Source organism: Muscardinus avellanarius, assembly GCF_963383645.1.
Source record: "Muscardinus avellanarius genome assembly, chromosome: 7".
In the NCBI taxonomy this organism is placed as follows: domain Eukaryota; kingdom Metazoa; phylum Chordata; class Mammalia; order Rodentia; family Gliridae; genus Muscardinus; species Muscardinus avellanarius.
The window spans coordinates 70,399,563-70,424,135 of NC_137793.1; the positions used below are offsets into that span (position 1 = coordinate 70,399,563).

At 40.0% G+C, this 24,573-nt stretch overlaps 1 protein-coding gene across 2 annotated transcripts in view; it reads left to right on the plus strand.

The window, feature by feature from the left end:
* Positions 1–4,485: 4,485 nt before the first annotated feature.
* EPRS1 (glutamyl-prolyl-tRNA synthetase 1) overlaps positions 4,486–24,573 on the plus strand; it is a gene marked incomplete at both ends in the record, with an annotated part of 82,517 nt that continues 62,429 nt past the window's right edge. For both annotated transcript variants that reach the window (XM_080699260.1, XM_080699261.1), the window contains 6 exons: positions 4,486–4,531; positions 9,501–9,585; positions 11,979–12,078; positions 13,440–13,596; positions 16,570–16,709; positions 18,700–18,794. In XM_080699260.1, coding sequence (XP_080555386.1) covers positions 4,486–4,531; positions 9,501–9,585; positions 11,979–12,078; positions 13,440–13,596; positions 16,570–16,709; positions 18,700–18,794 — 623 coding nt within the window. The remainder of the gene's footprint in view (positions 4,532–9,500; positions 9,586–11,978; positions 12,079–13,439; positions 13,597–16,569; positions 16,710–18,699; positions 18,795–24,573) is intronic.

A 24,573-nucleotide genomic window follows, 5' to 3' on the forward strand; every position in this document is an offset into this window, starting at 1 on the left:
AGCAATCCTGACTCTGTAAAAGAAGGCTGCTCTGATATGGTGGTTATGGATATGGTGGTTACGGATATGGTGGTACACACTCGTAACCCCAGTATTTGGGAGGCTTAAACAGGAGGATCACAGGTTCACGGCCAGCCTGAGGTACATAGTGAGACCATGCACAACTTAGTGAGACCCTATTTCAAAATTAAAAATTAAAAAATAAAGCTGGGGGTATAGCTCAGAGATAGAATGCCCCTGGGTTCAATCACCAGTTCCGCAAAAGAAAAAAAGAAGGCTGCTCTGGGAATGTTGACAATCAGGTAAGTATAGGACTCACTAGGTATGGTAGTGTAGTATTAATTTACAGAGGCATCAGAGTCTAGCAGCAAGGTCTGTGTGGCTTTGACACCTTGAGGTCTTTCTCTTGTAACTCTTCTCTCCCTGCCCTGATTTTCTCTCTCCCTTCTAACCATGCTCACTCAGTCTTCTTTCTTGCGTTCTCTTTGTCTTCCTTCCCTTAAATGTTATCACCCACCAAGATTTTGTTCTGGACTCTGCTTTCTCACCAGACTATTCAATCTACCCATTTGGCTTTATGTAATGCCTTTTTACCCAGAAATCTGTATCTACCTTAGAACTCTCAAACTCTAATACTCCAAAGTCTACTTTGATGCCTTCAGACTTATCAGTCTATCATTTTTTTCTTTTTTCTTTTTGTGTGTGTGTGGTACTGGAGATTGAACCCAGAGGTGTTCAACATCTGAGCTATATCCCTGGTGCACGCTTGTAATCCCAGCATTCTGAAAGCTGAGACCAAAGGATCCTGGTTCGTGGACAGCCTCAGCTACTACTTAGTGAGGCCCTCTGCAACTTACTGAGACCCTGTTTCAAAATAAAGAGTAAAAGCTGGGCGTGGTGGCGCATGCTTGTAATCCCCACTCTTGGGAGGTGGAGACAGGAGGATCATGCAGTTTCAAAGCCAGCCTTGCTGGCTTAAGAGACCCTGTTTCCACATAAAAAAGTATAAAATAGGTCTGGGAGTGTAGCCCGGAGTCAGAAGGGCTTCCAGGAACCTCAGTATCACCAAAAAAAAAAAAAAAAAAAAAAAAAAAAAGAAGAAAGAAAGAAAAAAAGAATAAAGAGTAAAAAAATAGGGCAGGGGGTGTAGCTTGGAAGTGGGATGCCCCTGGGTTCCATCCCCAGACCCACAAAACAAATAAACAACAACAAAAACCAGAATCTCACTAATCTTTCTCCCCCAGCGCTTGGGAGGATGAAACAGGAGGATCACACAGGTTCGAAGCCAGCCTCAGCTACTGAGTGAGGCTCTCAGCAACTTAGTGTGACCCTGTTACCAAATAAAGATAAAATAGGTCTGGGACTATAGACCAGAGGTAGAAAAAGTCCCTGGGTATTGTTACGGTGTGGGGTGATATGTTGCGGTGTAGGAATGATACAGTTTTGAGGAAATTTTCCCCGGGAAACCCTTGTTAGGGTCCCAGACACAATTTCCCTCAAACCACAACAAAACCCCCAAAAAACAGAAAAACCGTGGGTTCATATCCTGAGCTGAGGATAAGTATACATAGCTCGGACACTTGCTGAAGATAAAGAAGTTTATTAAAAAGATAAAAATACAGAAAATAGTTACATCCCCATTCCAGAATGGCACTGGGGATGGGGGGTGGTACAAGCCAATTCACCACCCAAAGATAACAGCACATCTTCCTAGGCCATTCCCAATACTGATACAGGTATCACCCCCAGTACCACACACACACACACACACACACACACACACACACACACACATAAGCCAGGTGTGGTAACACACACTTGTAATCCCAGAACTGGGAGGCGGAGACAGGAGTATCACACAGGTTTCAAAATAAAGAATAAAAAAATAGGGCAGAGGGTGTAGCTCGGAGGTTGAATGCCCCTGGGTTCCATTCCCAGACCTGTCGGGGCCCACTCGGCTGGACCGAGATGGCACCCAGGCTTGTTGCCAGCGTGGACTCAAGATGGCGCCTAGGCTTGCAGCCAAGTCACGAGGCTCACGAGGCTGGCGGTGCCCTGAGCCTGCGCAGTGAGCCCTATCAGGCGTCCTATGGATGATCAGTGACGCAGCGCCTCGTGCTACCACCAGCCCGCCTATGAGAGGGTTAGAAATGCGCATGCCCTAGCTGTGGGAAGCTTGGGGTTGGTGGAGTGATGAGGGAGGGGTTATGAGACTGATATATATTTGCCTGCTGTGCGCATTGAAGAGAGAGCATTGAAGAGAGAGAGCATTGAAGAGAGAGAGCATTAAAGAGGAAGCATCAGCAGACTCGGCGTTTGTGTCTTCTTTCCTGGGGCTCTGCAGGACGGAGCCTTAGGGACACGATACAGACCCACCAAAATAAAAATGTTTTCAAGGACACCTTGGATTACTACTTTGATTAGTGTCATAGGCCCATTAGTTCTTCTGTTCCTGGCCTTACTCATAATCCTCTGCTTAATTAATTGGTTCAGTAGATATGTACAAAAACGGATACAGACAGTAAACAGATATTAAGAACCCAATACACTAGAAGAGTGTGAGGCCATCACATAAACCAAAGATCTGCTAGAGTCAGTAAAACCAGTGGAGAATGTAAGAACTGAAGTAACCCCAATTTTGTTTCTGTCAGCCATTTAGTACCACTTCACTTACCGCCCCTTCCCTTTCTTCTTCTTCTTTTTTTTTTTTGCGGGTCTGAGGATGGAACCTAGGGGCATTCTACCTCTGAGCTACACCCTCAGCCCTACTTTTTATTCTTTATATTGAAACAGGGTCTCATTGAGTTGTGGAGGGCCTCAATGAACTGCAATCCTCTGGTCTCAGCCTCCCGAATGCTGGGATTACAAACGTGTGCCACCACACCCGGCTGCCCTTTCTTCTTCACTGTATAAAAATAAATTGTTTTGTTCAAGGTTGAGACATTAAGCTCTTGCCAAACAAGATATAGGTAACAGCCAGTTCTGCCTCTGTATGATTGCTTGCGGCCTGAGAGTGGTTTTTTCTTTATAAACCCTATCCCCAGCAGATGGCACACCTCTGAAGTCTGAATTTTGAACTGAGTGTACCACCTCTGGACAGCTAATAAAGACTTCCTACTGGAAATTTCTCCAGGCTCCCTTGTCTCTCATTCCTCTTAAATTGGGTTATAACAAGCATGTAGTTCAGTGATAGAGCACGTTGCCTAGCAGTGGGAGGTCTTGTAAAATAGACCTTCTTCCAGCTACTTAAGTTCCCTTTCTTTGACTTTATCTTTTAATCCTATCACACCTTCTATTTTCATAAAGTTTCTAATTTTCTGAAACTAACCTGTTTATTTCCTGCCTCAGAACACAATATAAACTTCATAAAATTACAGACTTTTTTTTGGTACTAAGGATTGAACCCAGGGGCATTCCATATGCAAGCTGTACCCTGGCCCTATTTTTATTGAAAATAAAAAAGTAGCAAATACATTTTTGTTGAAAATAAAAATATTTTTCTCTATGGGAGAACAAGAATATTTGGAGGTTAAGAGTGGAGATCTGCCGAGCGTGGTGGAGTACGCTTGTAATCCCCGCGTTTGGGAGGCAGAGACAGGAGGATCGCGCAGGTTCGAAGCCAGCCTCAAGGCGCTGGCTTAGGAGACCCTGTTTCCAAATACCACCAAAAAAAAAAAAAAAAAAAAAAAAAAAAAAGTGGAGATCAGGTGGAGATAGTTTTGGAATCTTGACCCTTGGGAACGCCTCTATCTCACGCACACACACACACAACCATCGCAGATTGGAGGGGAAGAATGAGTGACCTCTGGGGCAGGCATGCTGGGCCCGTCCACGCAAAACAAGGAAACTGGGCATCAGTCTCGTTTTGGCAAGCGCTCTACCGCTCATCCATAAGCCTAGTCCTGGTAGTTTTCCTTAATGCCTTTCAAAAGTAAATCTTAACTTTTAACCATTATTTTCGAACTTGCAAACAACTCTTGAAATTCTGTTCTTTTGGGAAAACAGTGAGAAAAACATCAGAAAGGTTCCCCCCACTCCAAAACGCTGCCGGGGGAGTCGGTTGGGCGTGTACGCCCCCAAGTGTTTCCTGCAGGCCGGCACACGCACAGGCTCCTCCGACCGCACACACTGCGCGTCCTCCCACGTGCCAAACGTAAATGGCCATCCCACAAACGACGTGCTTTCTCTACTGCGCCTTCTTCGCTTTCCGAACTGTCGTAAAGTCCCGGCCACTCCAGCGTGTTTTCCACCGGGGCGTAGAGCGCCACGTCGGTCCTTCAGCCGCAGTGCTGAGGGGCGGCCGGCGCGCCGTGATGACGCAACGCGGCGCGCGCTGACGCCGAGGTCGCGGCCCGGGGGCGGGGCTGACGCTGCGGCGGCGGCGGCGGGCGTTTGCACACGTTGTATCTCTTTTTTTCCTGCCGGTCGGCGTGGTTTCGGGCGCCAGGCAGGCGGACTGACAGGTGGACTAGCACAGTCGTGGAGATGGCGACGCTGTGTCTCACCGTGAACTCCGGAGACCCTCCGCTGGGTAAGGGGCCGAGGCCGGCCGCCGTGCGGGTTGCATCAGCCCGGGAGGGTGCGGGGCGGGAGCTTGGCTGCGCCCCGCTTGGCGCAGTGGCGGGCGCTGTCGGGGAGGCCGCCCTTTGGCCCCAGCGACCCAGGCTAGCGCCGCGGCCGGCGGCCGGCCCCTCGGCCCTGTGCCCCCAGAGGCGTCTGCCGCCGCCGAGCGCCGCGGCGTGGGCCGGGCACCCGAGCTCGCCGGGCCGCCCCAGGCTCAGCCCGGACCTTCTCAGAAGCTTGACTTTCAGCCAGTTTCCTTCTCGCGTTTTTAGTGTTTTCCTGTAGAGACTGAGAGCTGCTTGTGGAAGGAACATCTCAAAATTTAAAACCCCATTACCTTCCTTTACCCTCTTTTAGCATTCCTCCCAACTCCACGTCTTACCTCCCTTTCCGTCCGTACTGCTCAACAAAGTTCCTGAATTCACTTAACCCGACTCTGCCTTACGTTTTGTCGGGTTCAAAGGGAACAAGGGAGATGGTCGTATTAGCATTTAGGATTTCAGATGAGGCTGCATTTATTTTTAATTAAAGGTGGTAAGGTAATTGCGGAAACACTTAGGTTCGCTGCAGACTTACGGGGTTGCTTTACTACGCACCCTGTGTCTGTAGTAAATGGGGGTAAACCTTAGATCTGTCACCTTCCTAATACATCGTAAGTTCGATTTGAAATTGATTTTTAGCGTGGCCGAGGTTACTGTGGGTAGATAGCTTAAAATTTATTTTTCATTACTTCTGGAAATTAAAAGAGTCTAGTTTAATGATCTCATTTGTTAATGCATACATATAATATAGACACACAAGTACTTCCTAATGTTCAGGAAGCCCATACCTTTAAATACGAATAATTGGCCATGTGGGACTGGTAAGATTACTTATTCTCAACTTTAGTTATAGTCTGAGTCTACTGGAGCAAAAATACTTTTATTTTACGTTTGTAGTGCTAGAGATTGAACACAATCTCCCAAATGCGAGGCAAAAAGCTGTACCACTGAGCTGCACCCCAGCCCTAAAAACACAATTTAATAACCATTTTTAAATATTTAGAAATGATCCGGTATATATTGGTTCAGTAATTATAGGCTAACTCCACAACAAGTCAGTCAACTGTAAAAGAAGTGGATGTGATTCTTGAGCTGGACAGACACTAGACAATATGGCCTTACGGTTGAGAGCAAAGACAGTTGGTTGTTGGAGGCCTGAGTGCAGTCCTGGCTACTAATATTATGGAACCTTGACAAACTCTTAGTTTAGCTTTTTCCATAGTTTTCTTATTAAAGAAAGGAGAAATAATGTCATCTCTTTGTTGTAGGTTGCCAGAATTAAATGAGACTGTAGATTAGATTCCTGGTACATTTTAGATGCACAATAACTAGCTATAGTTTTTACTAATGTCACTCAGAAAAAGACCCTAAAGATGATTAGATCTATTTCCTTAATGAATTACAGAATTCAGAATGATTTGCTATCGCTATTCTGGAAAAGAATAAATTTTGTTGTCATTTTGAACTATAGATCAGTTGCGGGATATATATTTTCTGGTTACTCCTTTTGACTTCTTTCTAGATGAAATGTTAAAAATAGATTGAAGCCAGGCGTGGTGGTGCACGCTTGTAATCCTGGGGCTTGGGAGGCAGAAACAGGAGGATCGCGCTGGTTCGGAGCCAGCTCAGCCTCGCTGGCTTAAGAGACCCTGTTTCCACATAAAAAAGTTAAAAAATTAGGTCTGGGAGTGTATCCCGGAGGTAGAAGGGCTTCCAGGAACCCCAGTACCACCAAAAAAAAAAAAAAAAAAGATTGAAAGAGCCTCTCCACCTGACCTTGTACAACCATCAAAATTAAGAAATACACATCGATAGAATTCTTTTCATCTAATGAACAGAGCCCATTCTTTTTCTAACAGTAATTTTTCTTTTTAGTACCTTCCATTAAACAAGGACCAAAATCTTGGACCCTGTTTTGTTTGTTTGTACCTTATTGTCTTACCTCCCCAGTTTCTTTTGGTCTGGAGTGATTTATTAGTATTCCCTTGGTTTTCATAGCTTTAACTTCTCTAAAGATTAAAAGTCACTTACTTGAAGAATATCCCCAAATTGGGTTGTCTGGTATTTCCTTTCGGTTAGATTTCAGGCTATGCATCTTTGGTAGGAATAACTGATTCTTTCTTCATCCTTCATTGAAGCCCATCAGTTGGTGCATGAATTTTATTTTCCCATTGGTTTTTGTTTTGTTTTGTTTTGGTACTGAGGATGGAACTCGGCATTCTACCTTCCAACTGTACACCAGCCCTATTTTTATTCTTTATTTTGAAACCACTTTTCACTGAGTTGCTGAGGCTGTCTGCGAACTGCGATCCTACTGTCTCAGCCTCCCAAATGCTGGGATTACCAATGTGTGCCACCTTGCCTGGCTTATTTTCCCATTGTTAATGTGTCTGACTTTGATCACTTAAGATGGCATCTGCCAACTTTCCCCACTGCAGAGTTTTCTTTTTCAGTTAGTAGGCATGTTAATGGGGAGAACTTTGAGACCCTGCACATAATCTTTTTGTTAAACTTTTGCCTGTTGTTTCAGAATCCATTAAAGCTTCCTGCCTAACTTGATTATTGGTGACCTTCTAATTTTATAATGCCTTTGTGTGTGTAGTACTGGGGGATGGAACCCAGGGACTTTCTACCTCCAGGCTATACTCCCAGACCTATTTTATATTTTTATTTGGAAACAGGGTCTCACTAAGTAGCTGAGGCTGGCTTTGAACCTACGTGTTTCTCCTCCTGTCTCAGCCTCCCAAGTACTGGGATTACAAGCGTGAGCCACCACGCACACCTCTATAATTCCTTTTTATATGTATTAGTTAGCATTTTTCTATGAAAAGAGCTTTCTCTCTTTTCCACTTAAATAGGTTTCCCAACTCAATAGGTCGTATTTTTTCATTTCTGTTGAAAAATAGTTTTGTTTTTAAAATTAATTTTATGTTGAAATTATACTTCATATAATCAAGCCCACCAATTTTAAATGTACAAATTATTTAGCAAATATGGTGATTTTCCATCACTTCAGAAAAATTTTCTCATGCCCTTTTTAGTCATTCTCTTCTTATCCCTGGTACCTTGTAGCATCCATCTGCTTTTTTGTCACTTTGTTTTGCTTTTTCTAGAATTTTATATACATTGAGATATATATATATATATATATATCTGGATAGAGATTTATCTGCCTTACTGTCTGCAACATTAATTTATTTCTTTTATTTGCTGGGTAGGATCCCATTGTATGGATCTACTAAAATGTATCTCATTTACTTTGATTGCTACATTGATCTTATTTGTCAGTGGGAGCCCCTCCACATTGGCCTCTCCTTCTTCTGACCTAAATTTTATCTTTCCTTTGAGTTCTTCCTTGCTGTCTTAATCTGTGCTAATAGAGTACCACAAACTGGGTCATATATTTGTTTACTCTTTTTGATGGAGCTGGCATTTGTTGTTGATTTTCATTTTTTATTGTTTTTGTGGTACTGGAACTGAGGCTTTGCATATCCTGGACAAATACTCTATCACTGAGTTATACAAACAGACCCTAGACTGGGGAATTTATAACAAACAAATTTATTGGCTTCCCAGAGGCTGGGAAGTCCATGACCAAGGGGCTGCACCTGGCAAGAAACTTCTTGCTGTGTCATAACAGCCGAAGAGGAGAGAAAGAGCAGAGAAAGAGCGTGAGACAGAGACAGAGAGAGAGAGAGAGAGAGAGAGGGAGAGAGACACACACAGACAGAGACAGAGACAGAGACAGAGAGAGAGAGAGAGAGAGAGAGAGAGAGAGACACACAGACAGAGACAGAGACAGAGACAGAGAGAGAGAGAGAGAGAGAGAGAGAGGGAGGGAGGGAGGGTGGGGGACCCATTTCTACCACATTAGTCCATATATATGGGCTGAGCCCTCAGGACCTAAATACCTCTTAAAGGTCTCACTTATTAATAGTATTAGAGTGACATCTAAATTTTTTTTGGAGGGAACAAATGTTCAAACGTGGCATTTGTTTTCTAGCACAATAAAAATATCTAAGCCAGACATGGTGGTGCATGCCTATAATCCCAGTATTTGGGAAGCTGAGAGAGGAGGATCGGAGGTTTGCATCCATCCTCAGCAACTTAGTGAGATTCTTAGCAATTTAGCAAGACCCTGTGTCAAAATAAAAAAAATTAAAAGGGCTAGGGGGTGTTGCTCAGAGTTGAAATGCCATTGGGTGCAGTTCCCAGTACAAAAAAAAGATTTTCTAGGTTAATTTGTACTTTCCCTGGCATGCACTGTTTCCACCAGAGCATGGAGTTTGGAGATGAATATCTGAATGCTAGTTGTTTATTTGAACAAATTAAGGGACAAAGTGTTACTGAATCCACCTAGTAAACTTTATTATGTGTTAAGAGGCAACATTATTCTGTTGTAGAATGTGAGGTCTAAACTTCCTTAGACCTGCATTCAGCCCCTCACTGCCATAGCCACAGACATTGGGCTGGCCATGTAACCTCTCCAAGCTTCAGCTTACTCTTCTGTAAAAGAGAATAAAAGTATTTACTATTAATGATTAATACTTAGAGTGATGGAAGCATTTGATGTAGTACATACCACACAGTAATCACTTAAGTAGTATTGACTTTCATATAAGGCACTATTCTAATTTTTTCCTGTCTTCTGAGAGGGAAAGGTATGGGTGCCTACAACTGGAGGATAGTTGGACTCTGCTAATCATAGATTCTAATTTGTTATTTCTCTAAGATAAAAGACTACACTTACTGTCTACAGACTCCTTGGAAAAAGTTTATTCTGTAATAATAAGTCTGTAGAACTTAGTTGGCTGACTCATCCTTATTGCTGTATGATTCAGGTTATAAATACTACATTGTTTTCAAAGAGAAATCTTTTTCTCCTATCATTTTTAGATGCTTTGCTGGCAGTAGAACATTTGAAAGGTGATGTTAGCATTTCTGTTGAAGAAGGGAAAGAGAATATTCTTCGTGTTTCTGAGTAAGTGCTTTTATATTTTTGTTTTCAGTACTGAACAGCATTTTAAAAATATTCGGCATTACGTGAGTGCTCTTTACTTGCTAACTAAGTAGATTATTCCTGGAAAGACGTATGTTTTGTCATTCTAAAAGACAAGAATTCAAAGATTTGTATATGTCACCTAGCTAATTACACTCATAATCTGTTTAGTTCTTTTAAGAATGAAATGTTCAGAAAGATTTGTATTTAAGACTTTAACAAAATGATTAAAAATATTTCTATATAATTACTAGAAAATTTGAAGTATTGAAAATCAGTAATAGAGGAAATAAATTGTTAACTAGGAAGGATAAAGTGTTGGCATCTCTGAAGAGTCTTATGAAGAATTTTCTTCAAATCCTTTTATCTGTTCTTTTTTGGGGTGCTGGGGATTGAACCCAGGGCCATGGATATTCTGGGCAGCCACTCTACCATTGAGCTATACCCCTAGCTCAGGGTTGGCTCTATCTGAGTTTTACTCTAGAACAGTTTAACTGAGCTCTTCATTCGGAACCTGTGATTCAGTATCTCAAGCACTAGGATTACAGGCATGCGTCACCACACCCAGGTTGATCTTGTGCCTTTAAAAAATTAATTTTTGCTGGGCATGGTGGATGGTACACTCCTGTAATTCCAGCTACTTAAAAGGTTAAGTCAGCATCACATGCTTGTAATGCCAGTACTTGGGAAGCTAAGACAGGAGGATTGTAGGTTTGCAGCTAGCCGCAGCTACTTAAACCCTGTTTTAAAATAAAGAGTAAAGCCGGGTGTGGTGGCACAAGCTTGTAATCCCTGAGCTTGAGAGGCGGAGACAGGAGGATCGCACAGGTTCGAAGCCAGCCACGCTGGCTTAGGAGACCCTGTTTCCAAATAAAAATAAAATAGGTCTGGGAGTGTAGCCCGGAGATAGACGGGCTTCCAGGAACCCCAGTACCACATAAAATAAAATAAAATAAAATAAAATAAAATAAAATAAAGAGTAAAAAATAAGTTGGGTGTCCTGGCGCACACTTTGTAATGCCAGCATTTGGGAGGCTGAGACAGGAGGATCTCGGTTTACAAACAGCCTTAGCTACTTAGGTCTTTTGCAACTCAGTGAGACCCTGTTTTAAAGTAAAGTATAAAAAAAAAATCAGGTTGGGGTGTTGCTCGAGGAAGAGTGTACCTGGGTTCGATCATCAGTACTGCCAAAAAAAAAAAAAAAAGAATAAAAATTAAGGGGAGGGAGTTAGCTTGGAGGTAGAATGCCCTTTGGTTTAATCTCCAGTACTGGAAAAAAAAAAAAAAAAGTTGAGGCAGAATCCTGTCTCAAAAAGAGGTAGAAATGTAGCTCAGTAATGGAGTCCTTAAGGATTTGATCCCCAATACTGCAAAAAAAAAAAAGAAAAAGGAAAAAACAGAGAAAAAAAGGAAATCTTTGTTTTTCTCCATATTCCAGTTAACATTTTCACCACTGAATAGTAAGATGAGGTTTCATCTAAAAAGTCTGCTCTTAGCCAGGTGTGGTGGCACAAGCTTGTAATCCTAGCATTTTCGAGGCTGAGACCTGAGTACTGTGGTTTGTGGCCAGCCTCAGCTACTTAGTGAGACCCTGCTTCAAAATAAAGAATAAGAGCTGGGCATGGTGACACATGCTTGTAATCCCAGCGCTTGGGAGGCTGAGACAGGAGGATCATGTAGGTTCGAACCCAGGCTCAGCTACTTAGTGAGGTTCTCAGCAACTTAGTGAGACCCTGTTTCCAAATAAAATATAAAATAGGTCTTGGAGTATAGCCCAGAGATAGAAAAGCCCCTGGGTCCCACCCCCAGTACCACACACAAAAAAAATATAAAGAAAGAATAAAAAATAGGGCAAGGGGTATAGCTCAGAGGTCAAATGCCCCTGGATTCCATCTCTGGACCCGCAAAAAAATAAAATAAAAAGTCTGCTCTTAGCTGTGCATGGTGGCACATGCTTGTAATCCCAATACTTGGGAGACTGAGATAGGAGAATAGCAGGTTTGTAGCCAGCCTCAGCTACTTAGACCCTCCACAAGTTAGTGAGACCATGTTTTAAAATAAAGAATTTAAAAAAAAATAGGTCTAGGGGTATATCTCAGAGGTAGAATGCCCCTGAGTTCAATCTCCCTAGATCAAACAAACAAACCAAAAAAAAAAAAAAAAAAACGGCTCTGAAGTAAGTTGGTAAATTTAGCTAGATATTTCAAAACAAATGAGAATTTGATAGAAAAAATAAGGAACAAATGAGATTTTTCTTTCCTCTGCTAAAAAAAAATATATATATATTAAGGTTTCCAGTTTTACATTTCTGTGCTGTCTCATGACTTGCTGATTTGTTAGAGTAAGTAATATTTTATCTCATTCTTATGTTACAGAAATGTGGTATTCACAGATGTAAATTCCATACTTCGCTACTTGGCTAGAGTTGCAACTACAGCCGGGCTCTATGGCTCTAACCTGATGGAACATGCTGAGGTAATAGTGAATATTTCTTCCTGTATGTTTTTTGCTTTATGCTTCTGGTTTTCAGAGGATCTTTACCATCTTATAGTACATTGTTTTTCTACCACCAGTTCTCAAGTCTTTTCTTTTTCTTTCTTTTTTCTTATTTTATTTTATTTTATTTTATTTTGGCAGTACTGGGGATTGAGCCCAAGGACATTTTATTTCCAAGCTACACCCCCAGCCCTATTTATTATTCTTTATCTTAAAACAGGGTCTCACTAAGTTGTAGAGAGCCTCACTGCATAGCTGAGGCTGGCTGTGAACCTGTCATTCTCCTGTCTCGGCCTCCCAAGGAACTGGGATTGTAAGTCTGTTCCACCACACCTGGCTTTTTCTTTTTTAGAAGCAAAGGTTTTGGGGGTGTCTTTGTGTATGTGTGAGTGGTACTGAGGAGGGGGTATTCTACCTCCCACCTACACTCCCAGCCCTATTTATGTATTTATTTATTTATTTATTTTTATTTACTTGTTTACCTCCAAGCTACACCCTGAACCCCATTTTATTTTTTATTTGGAAGCAGGGTCTCACTAAATTGTTGAGATCCTCACTAAGTTGCTAAAGCTAGCTTTGAACCTGCAATCCCAGCCTCCCAAGTACTGGGATTACATGCATGTACCACCACACCTGGCTTTTTTTTTTTTAATTAAAAATTATTGATTGATTGATTGATTGAGGTACTGGGGATGGAACTCAGGGCCATTCTGCTTCCTAGTGACACCCCCAGCCCTATTTTTGTTTTTGAAACAAGGTCTTACTGAGTTGCAAAATAGCCTCATTAAGTAGCTGAGGCTGGCCACAAACCATGATCCTCTGTTCTCAGCCTCTCAAATGCTGGGATTACAAGTATGCACCACCATGCCCAGCTTAGTTTTTATTTTGAAACAAGCTCTTGATAGATTTGATGAGAGACTTACTACTTGCTAAGACTGTACGTGAACTTGCGGTCCTCCTGTCTTGGCCTCCCAAGTACTGGGATTACAAGTGTGCCACCATGTCGGGCTAGAGATGGGCTCAAGCAATTCATCCTTCCACATCAGTCTCCTGAGTAACTGGGATTAAGAGTGCATACCGCTGTGCCTGGCTTCTCAGGTTTCAAGTCTTTATTTTTATTTTGTTTTTTCCTGGAAAAAGAAGGCATAGAAAAATAACAGGAAAATGTAACATTTACTTAAGTGCCATTTTATTTCTGGGACAACCAGAGTTGAATCCACATAATGGGTTCTATAATATAAGTATGTAAACAAGAATGCCAAGAGTATACTGTTACCAAGTTAACTAGCTTTTTTAAAAAAGTCTGGTGTGTGTTTCTTTTATTATTTTTGTGTTTACAGATTGATCACTGGTTGGAATTTAGTACTACCAGATTGTCTTCATGTAATTTGTTTACTTCTGCAATCAATGAGCTTAATAATTGCCTGTCTCTGAGAACATACTTAGTTGGAAACACCATGACGTTAGCAGATTTATGTGTTTGGGCCACTCTAAAAGGTATCAATAATTACTCTTAAAATATTGTCTTAATCATTTAATATTTTGCTGGATGAGAAGTATACATGCGTGTGTGTGTGTGTGTGTGTGTGTGTGTGTGTGTGTGTGTGTGTGTTTTACTGGAGATGGAACCCAGGGGCATTCTACCTCCGAGCTATACCCTCAGCCCTATTTTTTATTTTGAAACAGGGTCTCACTGAGTTGCAAAGGGCCTTTTAAGTAGCTGAGGCTGTCATTAAGCTGTGATCCTCCTGTCTCGGCCTCCAAAGTACTGGGATTACAATTGTGTGCCACCATGCCTAGTTTAAATAGGATTTCATGACATGAGATCACATAAAGAACAAGGGCAGAAGAGAATTAGAACCTTTAAAAAATATAATTTTGATTGTATAGTTATAAATGATTCCTTGTAGGACAAATTGATTACAATAAGGAGCTCTCCAATTACCAATCTTTTCTTCCCTCCCACCCTCCCTTTTTTTTCTTCTTTTTTTCAGTACTAGTGATGGAACCCAAGGGCATTCTACCTCCAAGCTATACCCCCAGCCCTGTTTTTATTCTTTATTTAAGTTTCAGAGGGCCTCACTAAGTAGCTGAGGCTGGCTACAAACTGGGATCCTCCTGTCTCAGCCTCCCAAAATGCTGGGATTACAAGCATGTGCCACAACAGGAGAATCAAATGTTTGCATGGCAAGCCTCAGCAATATAGTGAGGCCTTCTGCAACTTAGTGAGACCTTGTTTTATTTATTATTGTTATTACTATTTATGGTACCAAGAATTGAAGCCCCCAGTGGCATTCAACCTCTGAGCTACACCCCCAGCCCTGTTTTTTATTCTTTATTTTTTATTTATTTATTTATTTTTGTGTGTGTGGTGTTAGGAATGAAACCCAGGGCCTTTCTACCTCTGGGTTACACTCCTAGACTTATTTTATATTTTATTTGGAGACAGGGTCTCACTGACTTGCTGAGAGCCTCACTAAGTAGCTGAGGCTGGCTTCGAACCTGTGCAATCCTCCTGTCTCAGCCTCCCAAGTGCTGGGATTACAAGCATGTGCTACCACACCCGGCTTTTTATTCTTTATTTTGAAGCAGGATCTCAGTTGCAGAGGGCCTCACTAAGTAGCTGAAGATGGCCAGGAACCTGTGATCTTCCTGTCTTAGCCTCCCAAATGCTGGGTTACAAGCATATGCCACCACACCAGGCTGAAAAATAATAATATAATAAATAAAGCCGGTCGTGGTGGTGCAGGCTTGTAATCCCCGCGCTTGGGGAGGCGGAGACAGGAGGATCGTGCAGGTTTGAAGCCAGCTGCACTGGCTTAAGGGACCCTGTTTCCAAATAAAAAAAGTATAAAAATAGGTCTGGGAGTGTAGCCCAGAGGTAGAAGGGTTTCTAGGAACCCCAATACCACCAAAAATAAAATAAAATAAGTAATAATAATAATGATATAATAAGAGCCAGGAGTGGTGGGTGTACGCTTGTAATCCCAGCATTTAGGAGGTGGAAACCAGAAGATCGTGGTTCGCAGACAGCCTAAGTTACTTATTGAGGCCCTTTGCATCTCAGTGGTACCCTGTTTCAAACATAAAAGACTAAAAAATAGGGCTGCAGGTATAGCTTGGAGGTAGAATGCCCCTGGGTTCCATCCCCAGTACCACAATAAATAAGTAAGTAAGTAATAAATAGAAAATAGAACTGGGGGTGTAGCTCTGAGGTAGAATGCCCCAGGGTTCTGTTGACAGTACCCCCCCCACACAAAGTAAGATACATTCATTTACTTGGTTTTATCAATCTGTGTACAAGCATGAACAAAACTGACATAATTGAAATAGGACTAGTTTCTGTGCATTTAACAGAAATTTACAAAGTAGGTAGGGAGGAGAATGGGATTGATGAGAGATACAAAGGAGACTTGAATTTTGTTATTTTCTTTTAAAAATGTTATTTTCTTTTAAATAATGCTATGTACATAAATGGAATTACTGATACCAATCTCAGTAACATCCTTGGGGAAGAGGAAGGAATCTGGTAGGATCTGGAGGGAAACGCATCAAGAGCTACTTACATGCATGTGCCTACCACTCCGAACCACTCTAAGATGTATAATTACAGTGTACCAATAAAAGTATATTAAATATTAAAAAGCTTGAAGGAAATATGTCAAAATATTTATTGTTCTTTAACTGTTCTCTATATTAAATTGTTACAATAACCTACATAAAATGATGGTCTTTTCTAGTTAAATGGAACTTTTAATATATAAGGTTATATTTTTGTTTATTTTGAATTTTGAATTAATGCTCATGAAAGATAGCATGTTACTATAATTTTCTTAAGATTGTAGGTTTTTAATGTTTTAAATAAAATCTGTCAGTATCTTTTTTCTTTTTTTGGTACTGAGGGTGGAGGCCAGCAGCTTTCTACCTCTGGGCTACATCCCCAGCCGTATTTTCTAACTTATTTGGAAACAGGGTCTCATTAAGTTGCTGAGAGCCTCACTGTGTAGCTAAGGCTGGCTTCGAACCTGTGCGATTCTCCTGTCTCAGCCTCCCAAGCACTGGGATTACAAGTATGCGCAACTACGCCCAGCCCCTATTTTTTATATTATATTTAAGGAAATGAATTAATTCTTGGTCATCCTGATTTTTATTGTTTTCTTAATCTACTTGAAGACTTTTCCTTAATTGTGAAATGAAACATTGGTCTTACAATAGATGTTTGGAGGGAATAAGGTCAGGACTTTATGTTAAAGAACTTTAGTGAATTGAGCTAAAAATATATTTTCAGTAGTTTTGTTAATTCTGTAAAATAAAACATTAGAATACATTTCAGTGTATATATAGATTTAAAATTTTTCATTATAGAAACACAAGTTTAAGCCGATCTCATTTACTTGCATTAACCATGACTGAAACTTTGATTTGAATTTGCAGATTTATTGAGTGTTTTGAACTTATGTTTGTTACTAGGAAATGCTGCATGGCAGGAACACTTGAAACAGAACAAAACTCTAGTTCATGTAAAACGCTGGTTTGGCTTTCTTGAAGCCCAACAGCCTTTTCAGTCAGTAGGTACCAAATGGGATGTTTCAACAAACAAAGTTAGAGTGGTAAGTATTTGTTTTATTAATATTAACATTTCAGTCTATCTAAGAACCTAGGTTTGAAAATGGAAATTATTCTACCATAAAACTTATTTTTCCAGATATGAAAAAGGATCTTCTGAGGAGAATATAGCATTAAGTCTTAGTTTGACTTCAGCTCTTCATAAAGGCTTAACCTTTTTGGATTTGCTTGTCTTTTTTTATTTTGCTTCTAGAGGTTGAACCCAAAGGCAGTCTACAAGGCTACACCCCCAGCTTTATTTTATTTTTTTTTTAATTTTAAACAAGATCTCACTAAACTGCTGAGGTTAGACTCAGACCTGTGATCTTCTTGTCTTACCCTTGCCTCCCACATACTAGGATGACATGTATGCATCACCACGCCTTACAAGGCCTAATCTTTGTATGGCTGAACAATTATATTCCTTAGGCAATCCAGACTCATAACTAAAAAAGTCTATTTTTTTGTTTGTTTGATTTTGGTCCTGGGAAATGGATCCAGGTCTTTTTGCATGCTTCTACTACTAAGCTACAATCTTGGCTCCCGTTTTCCATCTTCAACAGCTATACAATTCTTTTTTCTTCCTGAGTCCTCTATCCTCTGTTTTATAAACATTGATTGTTGAGTTCTGGGATTCTTGAGAACCTTTTTGTTAATTCTCTAGGAGGATGTAGCATAGAGTACAGTAGAAAAGGTCCTCTTCCCCAAACAGTGTAGTTGTTCTGCTTTGATATGTTTAACATATTAGGTGGGCATACCAACGTTTCAAATTAATGTAGATTTTTCTGATTTCAGTAAAATTTGCAGACTACTGGCTGCTTGAATGAAGTGAATTCTACTCATTTGCCTTGATTAAAAATCTTTACTTATCCTTCACCACTTTTCACATGTGCTTATTCAACAATTATATTACTACTTCTCATATGTAGGAATTTATTTTCTGTCCATCCTTAACTGTTGCTCTTTCTGTTGTTGTTCTGGGAATTGAACCCAGAGTCATTCTTCTGCCAAGCTATACCCCTAGCCTTTTTTAGTTTTTCATTTGAAACAAGGTCCCACTAGATTGCTGGAGTCTTGCCATATTGCTGAAGCTGTCCTCAAACATGTGATTCTCCCATCTCAGCCTCTCAAGTATGGGGATTACAGGTGTGCACCACTGCACCCAGCTTACTGTTGCTTTTTATTGAGGACTCATTATCCCCGCTTGGGTAAATACCATAATCTCACAATTAGATCTTTTTTTGTCTTAGCTTTCTAAGTAAAATTTTAGGAAATACAAAATAAATAGGGAGTCCTGAGGACTCACAGTTGTCTAAACCATAAAAGCCAAGATTAAATATATCTTCACATTTTATTTTTTTTTAATTTATTTCTTTTTATTTCATTTATTAAAGCTTTCTATGTCTGGGCTATACTCTTAGACCTATTTTTTTTCTTAATATTTTATTTGGAAACAGGATCTCACTAAGTTGCTGAGAGCCTCACTAAGTAGTTGAGGCTGGCTTCAAACCTGTGCGATCCTCCTGTCTCAGCCTCCCAAGCGTGGGGATTACACCATGCCCGGCTTACCTTCACATTTTAGATCTAATCTATATTAGCTTCCTTGTCTACACACTCAGTATGCATGGGCAATTGCAATACTCTTTCCTGCCTTTGTGTCTTATCTTAAAAAAGTCCTTATATCCTCTCCACTTGATGCATTTGTGCTTGTTTTTCGAGGTCTAGCTTGGTTCTTCTAAGCTTTTCCTGATGATCCTCGACACTGTTGATTAGTTTCCACTGGGTGCTCTAACAACACACTGTACATATCTCTATTACTGGTGTTTGGTTTTACTTCCTTCGTTCACCAGATTTTGGGTCCTCAAATGCACGAATGATATCATTTTGCTCATAACCAGTGTAGTGTCTCGTACACTAGGTATTGAGCATTTATTGACTGTATTTTTAAACATTTAACAAATAACTTTTTGTTGTGATGGATGTTTTATTTTTTAGGCACCTGAGAAAAAACAAGATGTTGGGAAATTTATTGAGCTTCCAGGTGCAGAGATGGGAAAAGTTACTGTCCGCTTTCCTCCAGAGGCTAGTGGGTAAGAAAATACAGCTCATATTTATAATTAAATATTCTTAGTGGGAAAGTCTAAAATTTTAGTTGAAGAAGTTAAAATTTTGAACATTTTTATAGTTTATTAATTTTCAACAAATATTTAAGTCATCATTAATTTGTTGTTTTAGCTCATTAAGATGATAGGCAACATTTTTATTCTATCCCAGGTGGGTTTTTTTTTGTTTTTTGTGGGTGGGTTTTTTTTTTTTTGGTGATGGTACATGGGATTGAATCCCTGTTCCATGCTACTACTGAGCTGTATTCCCAGCCCCTTTTTAGTTTTTATTTATTTTGAAACAGGATCTCAGGAGCCAGGCGTGGTAGTGCATGCTTGTAATCCAGCTCTTGGGAGGCTCCGAAATCAGCCTCATCTACTTAGTGAGGCTCTCAGCAACTTATTGAGACCCTGTTTCCAAATAAAATATAAAATAGGTCTGGGAATATAGGCCAGAGGTAGAAAGCCTCTGGGTTCCACCTCCAGTACCACACACACAAAAAAACAAAACAGGATCTCACTTAAGTTTACCAGGCTGGCCTTGAACCTGAAATCCTCCAGTCTTAGCTTTCCCAGTAGCTAGAATGATAGGTATGTGCCGCTGTGCACTGATGTATTCCCAAAATTTAAATACAAATAAGAAAATATCTATGAGTACAAAGACTTGGTTTTATTTGCTTTTTGAGTTGGGGGGACTTTTTTATTTTTATTCAGTGTGTGTGTGTATGTGTATACACAATAGAGATTAAACCCAGGGAAATTCTACCTCTGAGCTATACCCAAACCTATTTTATTTAATTTTAATTAATTATTTATTTATTTATTTTGCGGTACTGGGGATGGAACCCAGGGACATTCTACCTCTGAGCTACACCCCTAGCCCTATTTTTTATTCTTTATTTTTGAAACAGGGTCTCACTGAGTCATAAAGGGCTCCACTAAGTAGCTGAGACTGTTTGTTAACTGTGATCCTCTGGTCTCCGCCTCCCGAATGCTGGAATTACAAGCTTGTGCCACCACGCCCAGCCTATTTTATTTTTAGTTTGGAACAGGGTTTCACTAAGTTGCTGAGGCTGCCCTCAAACCTGTTAACTTCCTTTCTCAGTCTCCCAAGTACTGGGATTATAGGTATTTACCACCATGCTTGGCTTGGGGGCCTTTTTAAAATAAAGACTTGCAGCCGGGCGTGGTGGCACACGCTTGTAATCCCCGCGCTTGGGAGACTGAGACAGGAGGATCGCAAAGGTTCGAAGCCAGCCTCAGCTACTTAGTGAGGCTCTCAGCAACTTAGTGAGACCCTGTTTCCAAATAAAATATTAAATAGGTCTGGGAGTATAGCCCAGAGGTAGAAATCCTCTGGGTTCCACCCCCAGTACCACCAAAAAATAAATAAATAAAATAAAGACTTGTATATTTGAGCAATCCTTTTCAATAATAGAAGTGATAGTAGCATTTACTTCCCAAATAAAGGGATAGTAGTCCTGAAATGCCCATTCCTACTCAGTCCTTTTCATTGTTAGCAGGTTTCTCTACCTTTTAACTCTTGGCACACACAGAAAGTAATTGAATATTTCCATTAGGAAAAGACTCTATTGGCTAGTGGACACAGCCTGGGGCTGTCTTAGGCTTTCCAGCATTCCCTATGGCTGAGAAGAGTCTGTCTTTGCATATCTGTCATCTGATTTGAAGCATGTGGGTCAGGCTTTGTAATTGGGTCCTTCTATTGATGTTAATATAATAAAACTTATTTAAAGCAGTTAGCCTTATTTAGAAACATAGCTATTAGGAAAATATCATGCTATGTTTTGTTAAATGAGATGATTGTTATCCAAATTTAGTTCAATTTTACTTTTGCATTTTGTAGCCAGGTTCTTACTTCCTATAGTAAATGGAATATATAGACAATAGGAACTAACAGATTACTTAAGAAACAACTTTCTTTTATCAATTTAATGATTCCTTATAAATGATTCCAATAGTAAAGCCAGTTTGAGAATTTCACATTTTCTTTCTGTTTTTCTAAGTCTGTTGATATAGGCATTGAAAGATAGGTAGAAGGAAATGAAAGAAAAATGATTCTGGGAAATTCAAAGACTTGATCATTAAATGGTTGATTAATATTTGACTTGAGTGAAATTAGTCATAAATGATATCTATTTTACATGGCTTAATTCACACAGACATTTTGAACCCCAGCCCCTAGTATTCTCTCCTATGCGTTTTTTTTTTTTTTGTTGTTGTTGTTGTTGTTAGTACTGGGGATTGAACCCAGGGACATTCTATGTCCAAGCTGGACCCTTCATTCCTATTTTTTATTCTTTATTTTGAAATAGGTTCTCGTTAAGTTGTAGAAGGCCTTACTAAATATTTGAGGCTGGCCTGATACCTGCAATTCTTGTCTCAGCCTCCCAAGTACTGGGATTACAAGCATAAGCCACCATACCGGATTCTCCTGTGCATTTGATAGGAGATATTGGAGGATTGTAGTTGTCATCTTAATGATTTGAATTTTTTTAAGCAGTGGCTATTTATAGCTGTGTTGTTTGTCCTTTTTGAATTAGTTTTTTGGCAGTACTGGGAATAGAACTCAAGAGTATGCTATGATTAAGCTGTGTCCCCAGCCTTTTAATTTTTTTAGTTTGGAATCAGTCTTATAAATTGCCCACGCTGGCCTTAAACTTGTGATTCTCTCAATTCAGTCTCCTAAGAGCTGTGATTACAAGCTTTTGTACTTCCATGCCCAACTTATATTTCTTTTACTGTCATTTCTCTTGGAAGAGTTAGCTCTTCATGCTTATATAATTACAGTATAAAATGTTTTATCTACTATGAACGAATATGCTTATCCAAATTATGTTGATTTCAGAGACCATTTAAGGATCTGGAATAAAAATCAATACTCATTTGTTCGTACTATTTATGTTTGATCATTTCCTCTTATACCATTAAAGATTCTTTTGTTTCTGTATCTTACATGAAAGGCACAGGGCTTGACCTTTTTTTTATTATTACTCTTAGCCAACATGTATGTAGCATATATTATGTGCAGATACCATCAAATATTTTTAGTGGGAGGGTGGGTACTGGAAATTGGACCCAGAGACATTTTATTTCTGAGCTACACTTCTATTTTTTATTTTGAAACGGGGTCTTCCTAGGTTGCTGAAAATCTTGCTGAGTTGCTCAGGATTATCTCAAACCTGCAATCCTCCTGTCTCAGCCTACTAAGTACTGAGATTACTATGTGTTCCATCATACCCGGCTCAAGTGTTTTATATATAGTAACTCATTAATTCTAATAGCCAAGTGTTTCAAGAACTGATTCATAACAACATTTTAGTAATTTGCTGAAGTCAAACCTATGCCATCTGGCATTAGAGTCCATAAAATTACAAATTATACTGCCTATCTGTTATGTGTGCCAGAAGCCTAATTCAGCAGCACTGCTAACAAATGTAGCATGATTTCTATTTAGATATTGTGATACACTTTTTCACTCGAACTGATTATTTAAACTGTCCTTTTTTGTGTTGTGTAGTATTGGGGATTGAATCCAGGGGCATTCTATCTTCAAGTTACACCCCCCAGCACTATTTTATTTTTATTTTGAAATAGGATCTCATAGGTTGATGCGTTTCACCTCTTGCTGAGGCTGTCCTTGAACCTACAATTCTTCTTTTTCGGCCTCCCAAGTCCTGGGATCACAGGTGTACACCACCACACCAAAATTTTGTTATTGGGTACAGCATGCTTAATTAAACTGTACATAGTATTTCTATTTCTTTCCTTTTTTTTTTTTTTTTTTTTTTTTGCGGGTCTTGGGATGGAACCCAGGGGCATTTGACCTCTGAGATATACCTCCTGCCCTATATTTTATTCTTTAGTTTTGAAACAGGGTCTCACTAAGTTGTGGAGGGCCTAAGTAGCTGAAGCTGTCCACAAACCGCCGATCCTCCGGTCTCAGTCTCCCAAATGCTGGGATTATAAGTGTGTGCCACCATGCCCGACTTCTCTATTTCTTTTTAGGGATGGAACCCAGGGGAATTCTACCTCCGAGCTATACCCCCAGCCCTATTTTTTATTCTTTATTTTGAAACAGGGTCTCATTTAGTTGTAAAAGGCCTCACTAAGTAGCTGAAGCTGTACATGAACCCAGATCCTGTTGTCTCAGCCTCCCAAATGCTGGGATTACAAGCATACGGAATCACACCCTACTGTAGCACTTTGAGTAAGGTTTTTATTTTAGAGTAGTTTTGGGTTTATAGAAAATTGCAAAAATAGCATAGAAAATTTCTATTTTATATACGTTGCACCCAGTTTTCCCTAATGTTAACATTTTACACTAGTAAGGTACATTTGTCTTAGCTAATTAGCCTATATTGGTATATTATTAATTGAACTCCAAACTGCATATTTCATTAGTTTTTTTCTAGTGTGTGTGTGTGTTTGTGTTTGTGTTTGTGTGTGTGTGTGTGTGTGTGTGTGTGTGTGTGTGTGTTCTAAGATTACATCTGGATAGCACATACAGTTCTTTGGTTTATGCAGAAAGTTTCAGATAACCCTAAAAGCATTCCAGTGTAGTTATCTCCATTAGCTTGCACATATAAACTCTTGTTAAAATTAAGCCATTTGTCTGAAATGCTGAGTCAATAAGCCTCAATTTTATTTTTTAGTTTGAAACAGGGTCTCACTAAGTTGCAGAGGGTCTCATGAGGTTGCTGAGGCTGTCCACAAATTTGTGATCTTCTTGTCTTAGCCTTGTAAATACTGGAATTACAAGTGAGCGTCAGTCACCATGGCTGGCTGAATCAATTTCTTTTTTGTGTGTGTGAGTCTGAGGATGGAACCCAGGGCCATTCAACCTCCGAGCTACACCCCCTGCCCTATTTTTTATTTTTTATTTTGAAACAGGATCTCACTAAGTTACAGATGGTCTCACTAAGTAGCTGAGGCTGTCTGCAAACTGCGATTCTCCTGTGTCCGCCTTCCAAATGCTGGGATTACAAGCCTGCGCCACCGTGCCCAGCTTTCAATTTCTTTTAAAATGATTAATTTATTGAATGATGCAAAGACATACCAGGGCATATACTCTTCCTTCCCATATTGATAACAGCTGAGATCAGTGGTGTGCTGTATAACTAGGTGACTGTCTTAAAATAATGTGATTGCTGTTGTTGTCATCAGCTGAAACTATAAAAGTTAGTGAGAATAATTACATAAACTTGCTCTATGCCTTGTTTTTTTCATTTAACCAGGTGATATAGGATATTGCTTTTCTCCCAAGCATTGATAGAGAAGGATATTGGTGTGTGATATCAACAATACCTCTGATAATCATCTTTTCCTTACAATTGTCAGCTGCCTATAGGAACAGACTGGTGTTTTCATAGATTCAGATTCATGGAGTGTTGATGTTAGATGAGACCTTGGAGATAACATAGTTAACTTTTTTATTGGCATTTGAGAAAAGCCTAAAGGAGTAAAGTAACTTTTCCTTGGCTTCCTAATTCTCATGTGTTCTCTTACTTCACCATCACACTGTCTTAGTGATTGTCTCAGTGACTGTAGTTTTATTTCTTTTCTTTTCTTTTTTTTTTTTTTGTGGCACTGGGGATTGAACCCAGAGGCATTTTACTTCTGAGTTAAACACCCAACCAATTTTATTTCTTATTTGCAAACAGGGTCTCAGTTGCGGAGAGCCTCACTAAGTTGTTAAGGCTGGCTTTGAACCTGTCATCCTCCTGTCTCAGCCTCTCAAGTACTGGGA